We start from the raw sequence: 12,558 nt of genomic DNA, 5'->3' as shown, positions 1-12,558 counted from the left end.
GGGTTTGAACCGCCAGCCTTCTGGTTAGCAGTCAAGTGCCTTAGGCACTATGCTACCAGAGCTCCTAAAGCGAATCTTGGTAGTATTATTCTTATTCTGTAGTGAGGAAATAACTTGCCCAACTTTGCATGACAGTAAGATGCTGAGCGAAGATGTTTTCAGACTGTGGTCTGAGGTTGCCTGCCCAAGTTTATTCTCCTCACCACTAGGCTACATCATTAGGGCCTTCTCTCGATCTCCAAGATTTCTCCCAAATAGTGCCAAGTGCTCTTTTCATTACTCTTTGCAGCCTTCCTGGCCATGAACAGCATACTTGTAACCCTGCCCTGATTCTCTGTCTTGCCTTGTCTTGTACCTATTAGCCAGTTACCCTGAGCAAGAGGTAAAGAAGCATTGAACAATCCTGGCACACCATTCCTGTTTAATCTTTTGGCTCCTCTTCTTGTCCTGACCCCTGGCATCACTGTACTCATTGGCTGGTTCATTTTCTTGTTCTTGCTTCTTGTTCAAGCTGAACTATTGCCTTTCTCTCTCTTTTTCGGATCCCTGGCGGAGTAGGTCATTTTTGGTTTAGATCCCCCAGCTCATCCTTTCTGGTGAAATTACCTCCTTCATGGGCCCCTGAATCTTAACTTGGCTACTTAAATCTTAGGGCTGTGTAACACAAATACTACCAGTGAGTGGCTTTAAGGAACAGAAATTTATTTTCTCACAGTTATGGAGGCTAAAAGTCCAAATCAAGGCCAACACTTAGTTGATTCCTCCCTTCTTGGTAGCCTGGCCTTCCTTGGCTCCTTGGTGATTCTTACATGGCATCTATCTTCCCCAGCATGTGTGTATGTTTGTGTCTAATCTGCTCTTTTTATAACTCAGAAGTGATTACGTTTAGGACATACCCTAAGTTGATATGGCTTCATGAACATAATAAAGAAAATCCTATTTCCAAATAGGATTACATCTAAAGGGATAGGGGTTAGGATCCTAACACATATTTGGAGGGTACACAATTCAATCCATTGCAACTTCTAAGATTCATTCAACCTTTAGAAATCCCTAACTATCTTCTTCTCTAATGTGGTGTTTTAGTTATCTCGTGATGTTATAACAGAAATACCACAAATGAATGTCTTTAACAAATAAATTTATTCTCTCATAGTTTAGGAGGCTAGAAGTCCAAATTCAAGGTGCCAGCTCTAGGGCAAGCCTTTCTCTCCCTGTCAGCTCTAGGGGAAGGTCCTTGTCTCCTTTCAACATCTGTGGTCCCAGCATTCCTTGGAGAGTCACATGTGTTTTGGCATCAGTCTTCCCTTGGATCTAGGAGGATCTCAGTCCAGGGACCCTGGGTCCAAAGGATGTGCTCTGCTGCCAGCTCTTCTTTCTTGGTAGAAGTAGGTACCTCTTTGTCTGCTCCTTCTTTCTTGATGCAAGTAGGTCCTTCTCTGCTCACTTCTCTTTCCTTTTATTTCTTGTAAGATAAAAGGTGATACAGGCCACACCCGAGGGAAGCTCCTCTTACATCAGATCAGGACTATAACCTGCGTAAGGGTGTTTCCTCCCCTTATAACTGATTGGCTCATCATATCAGATCCCATCATGGGGGATGAATACATCATTACATAACTGCCAAACCACTAAGAATCATGGCCCAGCCAAGTTGACATATATTTTAGGGGGATACAGTTCAGTCCATGACATTGCACTCCTTGTTACCCCAAAATTCATGTCCTTGCCACTTGTAAAACACTTTCACCCATCATATCATGCCAAAAGTCTCTAATTAACTCTAAATCCAAATTCCATCCTAAGGCAAAATTTCTCTTCATCTATGAATCTAGAATACAAGGTAGACATTTCCATTACAAATGGGAGAAATTGGAGGGAAAGAAGTGATAACAGGCACAAAGCAAGTAAAAAACCCAACAGAACAATTTACACTAGCTCTTAAGGCTTGAAAATAATCCTCTGTCCTCTGAGACCATCTAGGCAATGGTCTTGCCCTAAAAACTCTAGGTGTTGGCCATGCTCTCTGCATTCTGGGTGGAAGCCCTGTGGCCCTGGGCTTCAGCTTCACCTTCCAGGCCCACTGGGATGACAATTCTGCTCCCTTAGCTTTGGGCGACCCCATTCTCCTAGTCCATCTGAGTGGAAACCCCACCTCATCGGCCCCAGCAGGCCCATTCTTCTGCTTCTTGGGCATGGCAGTCCTGCCCTCTCAGCTTTGAGCAGCAGATTCAACCCCATTCTCCTATCACTCATGAATGGCAGCCCCACACTCTGGAACTGAGTTGGTGAAGATCTGACTTTCTGAAACCTAAGAGGCCATGGCCCCACCTTTTGAGACCCAGTAGGCCATGGTTCCACCCTTTGAGGCCCAATAGGTCATGACCCCTCCCCCCAATTGAGACTGAGGTAGCTCTCCTTCCTGCACTTCTTGTCTCTTCAGCTTCTATTTCTGGTTACTTGGCCTCTTAGACCCTCATCTCCTTGGGCCTCTTGGGCTGCACAGGCCTCTTCCCTGCTTGGGCAGGTGTTGTAAATCTCTTTGTTGTTGTTGTTGTTGTTTGCCGTCGAGTCGGCCCCGACTCATAGCGACCCCTCCTTGGGTTTCCGAGGCAGTATAACTACGGAAGTAGGATTGCCCAACCTTCCTTCCGAGGAGTGGCTGGTGGGTTTGAACCGCCAGCCTTCTGGTGAGCAGTCAAGTGCCTTAGGCACTATGCTACCAGAGCTCCTGTAAATCTCTTTAGCTCTGCCAATAAGTGCCTGGAGGCACCTCACTCCACCAGGAAGCCTCCGGCTCAAAGGCATTCAGCTCTCTTGCTCCATGGGTTGGCTCCTGTTCCATCTCAGCAGGTCTACTGGTTCTGCTACCGCTATTTCTTTGCTGCTGCTTTACCCTGTCTGTGTTGTCTCTGGTGTTATAGCTCTCCTCACTTTTTTTGAGCCCTCACCATAATTGCCTTTGATGTCCATAATTCCACCAACAGCCTTTCAAGGCAATCTAGGCTTTTACTATTAGGCACCTTAAAACTCTTCCAGCCTCTACTCATTACCCAATTCCAATTCTGCTTCCACATTTTAGGTATCTGTTAGAGTGTAGCACCCCACTCTCAGTACCAAATTCTGTCTTAGTTATCTTGTGCTTCTATAGCAGAAATGCCACAGTTAGATGGCTTTAACAAACAGAAATTTATTCTCTCATGGTTTAGGAAGCTGGAAGTTCAAATTCAGGGTTCCAGCTCTCACAGAAGGCTCTCTCTCTCTCTCTGTGTGTGTTGGCTCTCGAGGAAGGTCCTTGTCTCCTTCAACATTTGTGGACCTGGAGTTCCTCAGAGATCTACATGTGTCTTGGCATCATTCTTCCCCTGGATCTAGGAAGTTCTTAGCACAGGGACCTTGGGTTCAAAGGGTACACTCTGCTCCCGGCTCTTCTTTCTTGGTAGTAGTAGGTCCCTTTTTCTCTGCTCTTTTCTCTCTCCTTTTATCTCTTGTAAGATAAAGGGTGATGCGGGCCACACCCCAGGGAAACTCCTTTTATATAAGATCAGGGCTGTGACCTGAGTAAGGGGTGTTGACTCCTACCTTAATCCCCTTACAATTGATTGGCTGATCACATCACATCACATCATATAATGGGGGATGATCCGACCATTGTATAACTGCCAAACCACTGAGAATCATGGCCCAGCCTAGTAGACACATATTTGGGGGGATCTAATTCAATCCATGACACCTGAGTATCCAACCCCTTAGAGCTCCCTAGAGCTAGTTCTCTTAGCCTTGTCAGCACACTGAGTTCTCTTCAGACTTCATCTTAGTCTGTTTTTATAAGTCCTAATGATCTATGCTGTCCTATCTGCCTCTCCCATCCCAACCAGTGGCTTTGCCTAAGTACCTTGTTGTGTTTCATTTAGTTGATTCTGACTCCTAGGGACCCTATGTGACAGAGTAGAACTGCCCTGTAGAGTTTCCCAAGCTGTACTCTTTATGGAAACAAATTACCAGGTCTTTTCTCCCTCGGAGCTGCTGGTAGGTTAGAATTGCCAACCTTTCTGTTAGCAGCCAAGCACTTAACCATTACACCACCAGGGATCCTTAAGTATCTAGTAATATGTTAAAAATCCTCATGTAACTCCTTCATTCTAATTTAAGATATCACAACACTTTTCATTCTTTCCTGCTTTCCTTTTCTTCTGACCCTGGAGCCAGACAGCCTAGGTTAAATCCTGGATCTGCCACTTATTAGCTAGTGACCTTGGAGAAATCACTTAACTGCTCGATGCCTCAGTTTCCTCACCTATAAAACGAGGATAATAATAGTATCTTCCTCATAAGGGTTGTTGTGAGAATTACATAAATTAAAATGTATAAAGCATATAGACCAGTACCTAGTACTTAGTACTATTATTCCTTGAAAACATGAACATAATTTTCTTAACATTTTCACTTTATCATACTTGTCTTACAAGTCTTTCCAGACTACCTGGCCACATTCCCTTCCCATCCTTCACCCAACACCCTGCAAGTCACATTCACCATTCCTGTGACCTCATTGCCTTTTCAGTAAAAACATAGCAGTCTTTAAAATGTGCTAAATTTGTCTTCAGTAAAATTGATCAAATACTATCCACAAAAATTTTGAAGAAATAAGTTTGCTATGCAGAGAGAAACTGATCTGGAAAAACATAAGGAGAATAATGGGGTGGAGTTAGGGGAAATGCAAAGGGACTAAGGCCTTATTAGGAGAGTGGATCTCACCTGTAGCATAGAGATTTGCATTTTGTAATATCGACTGGAGGAATCCGGAGCTGAGATGATGAGGAGTCGCCGTTTCTCAAAGAACTGATCCAGAAGGCCAGCAGCTGAGTTGACATTAACATTAATCTTCATAGCTAGGACAGAAGCAGATGGCTAATCAATGTACGACCTTCTCCTTCATCCTGGCATGGGTAACTTAACATCTTGATAGGATCCAATCTTTTGAGTTTACTCTTCATGGTAGTTTCTCCCTTTCCTTGGAGGAAATCCCAAAAGAACACTTGGAGATTTTAAACACTCTGCTTGGGGTAGGAGTATTCTATGGGGTAGCACTGGTCCTTAAAATAAACACATTTCAGAACTCCCTGTTCCCACATCATACACATTGCTTTTGGATCCCTCTGCCAGGGGGAGATATCCTTCAAAGTACCCAGATCAATATGCCCATTCTCCCCATTTCCTGTTTTACTCACGAGTACAGATGGGTGGTGATCCTGACCACTGGCGGCTGGACTGGCAGACTCTGGAGGGGGTCCCTTGGCGCTCATAACCCCCATCACAGTGGTATTCACAGGTGGCACCATAGTTGTCCCCTGCTGAAGTGCAGCTAAGGTAGCCATGCTGTGGTGGTTTCAGAGTTGCGCAGCGTCTCACTGTTAGCGAGGAGCTTAAGTTAGGGGCTATGGTGTCTCTCTTAGGAAGGAAGGGCTAATAGGGTGCCTGTACTGGGCCTTCTAGATCAGGAGATCCAGGGTGATCAGAATGAATGACTTCTCTCTGTTTCTAATGGCCAAAGACGGAGCTAGACTTTTCCTTTCTTAAGGAATTAAATTTTTCAGACAAAGGCGTTTATAAAGTTTGAAAACACAGGTACACAGTGTTGTCAAAAGATTTGACTATTTTTTTTTAAAGTAATCTGTATCCAGACTTTATGGACTCCCTGTATAAAAAATTATTTAAAATAGCAAAGTTAAATCATAAGCAACTTAAATGTCCAACAGTGGGAGAAGAGGTAAGCAAATTATGAAAAATCCTTAGGTTAGAATCTTTTCCTGCCTTTAAAAGTATTTTGAAGAATTTTTAAAGAACATGGGAAAATTACTTTTGTCAGGAAAATTGAAAAAATGTGATCCAAGATAGAATATGAGCTCAAGCATAACAAGGATTGTGAGGATGGTGCAGGTCCGGGCAGTGTTTCGTTCTGTTGTACACAGGGTCGCTATGAGTCAGAGCTGACTCAACAACACCTAACAATAACAACAACAACAAGATAAGAGTATACAGTATAATCTCAACTCTATGTTTTAAAAGTATGCATAGGAAAAAAAAACTAGAAGAAAAATATCAAAAGATTAACAGTAATTGTCTCTGGATAGTGGGGTAATAGATTTTTCTCCTTTACATATTTATTTTCCAAATGCTCAGCAATTAATTGTTTTTATAATGAAAATAGCAAAACAAAACAATGCAACATCAAACAAAGAAGAATCAGGCAACCAACAACACCAATGTCAGCAAAAGTGAAGGACAGAATGAAGGCTGATTAGATTTGATCATTGTTGTTGTTGTTGTTGTTATGTGCCCTTGAGTCGGCCTCAACTCATAGCGACCCCTCCTTGGGTTTCTGAGGCGGTTTCACTATGGAAGTAGATTGCCCAACCTTCCTTCTGAGGAGTGGCTAGTGGGTTAGGCAGTCAAAAAATAGATATAGAGGATCTTTGTAATTTTTATGTAGCTCTAGGAGAATGGGAAAATCTTGTTGAGGCGTTGGGGTTTCTGAAAAGTGTATGCACAATTAATGCTGATTTCCTGAATAGTGGACTTGCTTATCCCTCATCTAGTATAAATGTGGTGTGGCTATTTCAGGCATGGAGAGGAGAGGGTTGTGATTGGCATCTAGAAGGTCATGGTAGATAGAACAAGAATAATGAATAATGTGGAACTGGAAGAATTCTTTCTGACCTTGTACTTTCACAATGAACTTGCAGCTGGCTCGGTTGTAGGCTCTGTCATAGGCAGTATAGCGAATCACGTGCTCTCCTTCGGGAAAATGAGAGCCAGGCTCAGGGCCTCGAAGTGTCACCCTGCATGAAACAGGGTGAAAGAGCCACTGAGGAAGGAGAGTCTTTGGATTAAGGTCTGGGACACACCATCACTGGAGCCTAATCCTGTGTAGTTCAGTATGGACAGTCTGAGGAACTGGGAGAAGCTGCTGGGAGGAATAGGGGCATTTGTTACTCAAGCTCACCTGGTGATGGTACCATCAGCAGAATCTTTCACCAATGGTGGATCCCAGTATACTCGGGCAGTCAACTTCTCCGGCTCTGCCATCTTCTCACGTGAGTGGGGACAACGGATCTTGGGGGGATCTATGTCTGCCAAGGTCAGAAATCAAGTGCTGACTCATGGGTTTCCCTGCCCTCACTAGAGGGGACCCGTAGAAGCAATACTACACCACTGCATAGGTAAAAGTTACACTCTCAGTTCAAGGTACTCAAAGAAACTATGGAAGGAAGCCTAGTTCCAGGGGATGTAAGTCTTTTGTTAAACATGTACCCAATGTGCCACCCTCATAGAGAACAGGACTTCCTTCAGTAGTAAGAATTGCACACCCTTTGTGGATATTACACCAGGTGGGTTCTTTGCAGCAGGACAACGGGGAGGGATCAGCATTTACCTACACATACAGGCTCGCCTCCACTCCATCGCCCATCATCCATGCAGATGCGACTGCGGTCACCTTCCAGGTGGTAGCCACTGGAACAGCTGTAGTCACAGCGGGAGTCAAGAAGCATTCCATTTGTGCAGGTATAGGTGCCACTAGTGATAAATGGCAAAGCGTGGCATCTCACCTCTAAGAGAGAACCAAGTGGCAAGCTCAGTGGCCTATCTAGAGGTGATACCTGGGCATCTAGCACAGGTGGAACCATACCAGAGATAGGCAAAGATATAGAAACCCTACCCAAACTGCCCTTAAGTTTTGTGCCCAATTGCCTTTCTTTTTTCTAATTGCTTTCTTATTTTCCTATTATAAAGTACAATAGTGCTCTTGGGGGTCTCAAAGAAGTAAATCACTTGTCCAAATCCATAGACTTTGGAAGCATACCTAGATTTGCATCCTAGCTCCACCTTTTTTTAGCTCTGTGGCTTTGAGCAAGTGACCTCATCTCCCTAAGTCTCAGTGTTCTCATCTGTACAATGGGGCTACCTCATAGGATGGTTGTGCAGATTAAAAAAGATGATGCATTATAAACCCCTGGGTTCACTTAGGGTCTCAGAAACTCTCTGTTTTCTTCTTTTCTAATGCCAATTTCCCATGAGCAAATTCAAAGCTCCTTTTTGAGTATAATTTTTATGCTGCCACCAGCACTCCTCAGCTGGGGCTCACAGTTGGCCCTCTGTCCAAGTAAGAATACAAGTTAGACCAGTGCCTGTAGGGCCAGGTTTGATGGTATTCCATTAAATAGCCATCCATGTACTTTAGACATTACATGTGCCAAAGGTTGAAGCTGCCACCATGAATTGATTGTGAGTGTGTGCTTGCCAAAGTCTTGTTTGAGATACTTGATACATGAGAAAAGTAGGCTAGCCAAACATTCTCCCTAGGCTGTCTAAGTTCTATCCCTGCATGAGCTTAATTGTTGGAACTTTGAATAAATACTCTGTATTACCTATGTTCATTTTGCTTGTTAGATATACCAGACTTGAAGATTATTGTCTATTAAGTTTTCCCATATCTCTTAGGTAAAGACCAATGAAAAAAGTGACCTCCTTGCAATCAGGGCCAAGAAAAAGGTTTGTCTCTTCAGATGAATTTGTTTGCTTAGTATTATATGACAGTGAGAATGATAGATCCAATGAGTTCACCCATTTGTCTCCCATGAGGAAGGTCAAAATTAGATTGAGTGCTCAAATGTAGCAATTAACTCATTGTGGGCACATGGAAATATTGTACTTCTCCGTTCTTTTAATTGGTTTGATGTTCATTTTAAATTTATAGTCTTATATCATTTTAATTTTATAAGGATAATTCAAATTTGTTTTGGAAATGATGAGGTCTAAATTCTAAAGCAAAGTAATTGCAGTCACCTGAAGGTGTGTGGTAGCTTCTCCTCTCCATAGTGTATTTTGTGACCAATCCCATTTCTCTCTGAAGGTCAGAATTTCTGTGTCCAGTTACATTGCATTCATATGCACATAATTGGGTTTCTATTCCATCACTCTATAAGCAGCTTGGGGGTAATTTAGGAATTGAGTAAGCTCCTGAAGTGACCGATACAGGGCCCTGCATACATGGGTGTCCTAAAAATGGTTTTCAGTGATGGCAGATGGAGACAAAGCTTAACTGCTAAAAGGGGTAGCTGAAGAAGGACATGATTTAGAATGCATCTATATTAACATCCTCACATTCTAGCCTTAGGGATTCTTCTTGTTGACTTTCAAAAGAAAATGAAAATGAAGGCCTTCTATATGCAAGAAAGTACAGCAGTTTACTCCAAGTGGGAAAGAGCCTGAGGTCACAGATCCTTGGGAACACCAGAAGAATACCCAGGGCTACATCAGGCCTCAGGCCCAAGCATTAGCTCCCTATATTCACTCCTGGGCTCCCCTGGTCAGAAGGTTTGGCTGCGATTTAAATGCCCATGTTTCTGGGGCAGTGACCATGGAGAGAGAAAACGAGCTAGAATGTTAGGATGAGGAAAAGTTCTGTTGCGGGCCCATGGGAAATTACCAATTTGCACCTGAGAGAAGGACATAGTATCCTCTTCATGTGGCTGGCTGACTGGTTGGCTCCTCTCACACATACACATCACCATATGCACACATACAACTTACGCCTGCAGTAGGCAGTTCCAGACCAACGGCGATTTGGAAGGCATTGCACCGACCTCCGACCGATCAATCGAAAACCTCGGTCACAGGAGAGTTCACAGCGAGTGCCCAGGCTGCTGTGGTAATTTCCTCCCCTTGGTGAGTAGCATGTGGCTTCTCCATCCTGGATATTTAACGTATAACACCATCGGGGGACTGTAGCAATAAAAGAGACATAAGCTAGAAGTACAGAAATCAAGACAGTGTGATTATTAGTGAAAGGATGGACATACAGAACAGTGGAACCGAATAGAGATACCAGAAATGTCCGCGCAAGTATGCTCAAGTGATTTTTGACAAAGATGCCAAAGCAATTAAATGGTGGAAAGATAGCTATTTCAACTCATGGTGCTGGAGCAATTGAAAATCTAGAGGCAAAAAAAAAAAAAAAGGAACCTTGGCCTAAGACTCATATCTTATACAATAATTAACTCAAAATGGATTATGAACTTAAATGAAAAACATAAAACTAAAAAACTTTTAGGAAGAAAAAAAACATAACGGAATCTTGGGAATCTAAGGCTAGGCAAAGAGGTCTTAGATAAGACATCAAAAACACAATCCATACAGGAAAAGAAAATCAATAAATTGAACCTCATAAAAATTATTAAAATTTTGCTTTGTGAAAGACACTGTTAAGACATGAAAAGACAAGCCACAAACTGGGAGAAAATATCTGCAAAGCACATATCTGGCAAAGAATTGTTGTTAGGTGCTGTCGAGTCGGCTCCAACTTATAACAACCCTATGTACAACAGAACGAAACAATGCCCGATCCTGCACCTGCCTCACAATCCGTGCTATACCTGAGCCCATCATTGCAGCCACTGTGTCAATCCATCTCATTGAGGGCCTTCCCCTTTTTTGTTGACTTTACTAAGCATGATACCCTTCTCCAGTGAATGGTCCCTCCTGACAACATGACCAAAGAAGGTCAGACAAAGTCTGACCATTCTTGCTTCAAAGGAGCATTCTGGCTGCACTTCTTCCAGGGCAGATTTGTTAGTTCTTTTGGAAGTCCATGGTACTTTCAGTATTCTTTGCCAACACCACAACTCAAAAGCATCAACTCTTATTTGGTCTTTATTCATTGTCCAGCTTTCACTTGTATATGAGGCGATTGAAAATACCATGACATGTTTCAAAGAAATATCTTTGCCCTTCAGCACTTTAAAGAGGTCTTTTGCAGCAGATTTTCCCAGTGCAATAATACGTCATCTGATGTCTTGACTGATGCTTCCATTGGTGTTGACTGTGGAACCAAGTAATATAAAATCTTTGACAACTTCAATCTTTTCTCTATTTATTGTGATGCTGCTTATTGGTCCAGTTGTGAGAATTTTTGTTTTCTTTATGTTGAGGTGTAATCCATACTGCAGACTGTAGTCTTTAATCTTTATCAGTAAGTGCTTCAAGTCATCCTCACTTTCAGCAAGCAAAGTTGTGTCACCTTCATGTCACAGCTTGTTAATGAGTCTTCCTCCAATCCTGATGCCACACTCTTCTTGTATTATTTGCTCAGCATACAGATTGAATAAGTATAGTGAAAGGATACAACCCTGGTTCACTTCCTTCCTGATCTTAAACCATGCAGTATCCCCTTGTTCTGTTCAAAAGACAGCCTCCTGGTCTATGTACAGGTTCCTCATATGCACAATTAAGTGTTCTGGAATTCCAATTATTTGCAATGTTTTCCGTAATTTGTTATGACCCACACAATCAAATGCTTTTGCATAGTCAATGAAACACAAGCAAACCTCTTTCTGATATTCTTTGCTTTCAGCCAAGATTTGCCCATAGAATCTTTCAATATTGCAACTCAAGGCCTGAATTTTTTCTTCAGTTCTTTCAACTTGAGAAATGCCAAGTGTGCTCCTCATTTTTGGTTTTCTAACTCCGAGTCTTTGCATATTTCATTGTAATAATTGACTTTTTCTTCACTAGTTGCTCTTTGAAATATGTTCAGCTCTTTTATCGTCGTTTCTTCCATTTTCTTTAGCTACTGTCCATTCAAGAGCAAGTTTCAGAATGTCTTCTGACATCCATTTTAGTCTTTTCTTCCTTTCCTGTCTTTTTAATGACTTTTTGCTTTCCTCATGGATGATATTATTGATGTTATCCCACAATTCTTCTGGTTTTTGGTCATTGGTATTCAATACATCAAATCTACTCTTTAGATGGTCTCTAAATTCAGGAGGGATATAATTAGGGTTATATTTTGGCTCTCATGAACTCATTTTAATTGTCTTCAGCTTCAACCTGAACTTGCATATGAGCAGTTGATGGTCTGTTCCACAGTCAGCTCCTGGCCTGGTTTTGGCTGAAGATATTGAGCTTCTCTATCACTTCTTTCCACAGAGGTAGTGGATTGATTCCTGTGTACTCCATTTGGTGAAGTCCACATGTGTAGCCACCATTTATGTTGTTGAAAAAAGGTATTTGCAATGAATAAGTCATTGGTCTTGCAATATTCTATCATGTGATCTCCAGCGTTATTTCTATCACCAAGGCCATTGTTTTCCAACTGCCAGTGATTCTTCTTTGTTTCTAACCTTTCCAATCACCAGTGATAATCAATACATCTTGATTGCATTTTTGTTCAATTTCAGACTAAAGATGTTGGTGTGTAAATTTGAATAATAATAGTATTAACTGGAGGAGCTCTGGTAGAGTAGTGCCTAAGGCACTTGAGTGCTAACCAGAAGGCTGGTGGTTCAAACCCACCAGTCACCCTCAGAAGGGGTTGGGCAATTTACTTTCATGGTGATACCACCTCAGAAACCCAAGGAGGGGTGGCTATGAGTTGGATCCAACTCAATGGCACATAACAACAACAACAGTATTAACTGGTATTTTTTTTTTTAAAAAAAAAAAAAAAGGAGCTTTGGTGGTGTAGTGCCTAAGGCATTTGACTGCTAACCAGAGAGC

The 12,558-nt window shown here is 42.3% G+C and overlaps 1 protein-coding gene across 1 annotated transcript in view; it reads right to left on the bottom strand.

Moving 5' to 3' along the window:
- SRPX2 (sushi repeat containing protein X-linked 2) overlaps positions 1-12,558 on the bottom strand; it is a 33,278-nt gene that overhangs the window by 2,146 nt on the left and 18,574 nt on the right. Inside the window, exons 3-8 of the mRNA XM_007952175.1 lie at positions 9,595-9,786; positions 7,436-7,612; positions 7,007-7,133; positions 6,721-6,842; positions 5,232-5,411; positions 4,759-4,892 (exon numbers count right to left, since the gene is read on the bottom strand). Of these exons, the coding sequence (XP_007950366.1) occupies positions 4,759-4,892; positions 5,232-5,411; positions 6,721-6,842; positions 7,007-7,133; positions 7,436-7,612; positions 9,595-9,786 (932 nt within the window). The remainder of the gene's footprint in view (positions 1-4,758; positions 4,893-5,231; positions 5,412-6,720; positions 6,843-7,006; positions 7,134-7,435; positions 7,613-9,594; positions 9,787-12,558) is intronic.

This window comes from Orycteropus afer, unplaced genomic scaffold, assembly GCF_000298275.1.
Source record: "Orycteropus afer afer isolate SDZICR_OR568_19922 unplaced genomic scaffold, OryAfe1.0 scaffold00327, whole genome shotgun sequence".
NCBI lineage: Eukaryota > Metazoa > Chordata > Mammalia > Tubulidentata > Orycteropodidae > Orycteropus > Orycteropus afer.
This window is presented reverse-complemented; position numbering and strand designations above follow the sequence as displayed.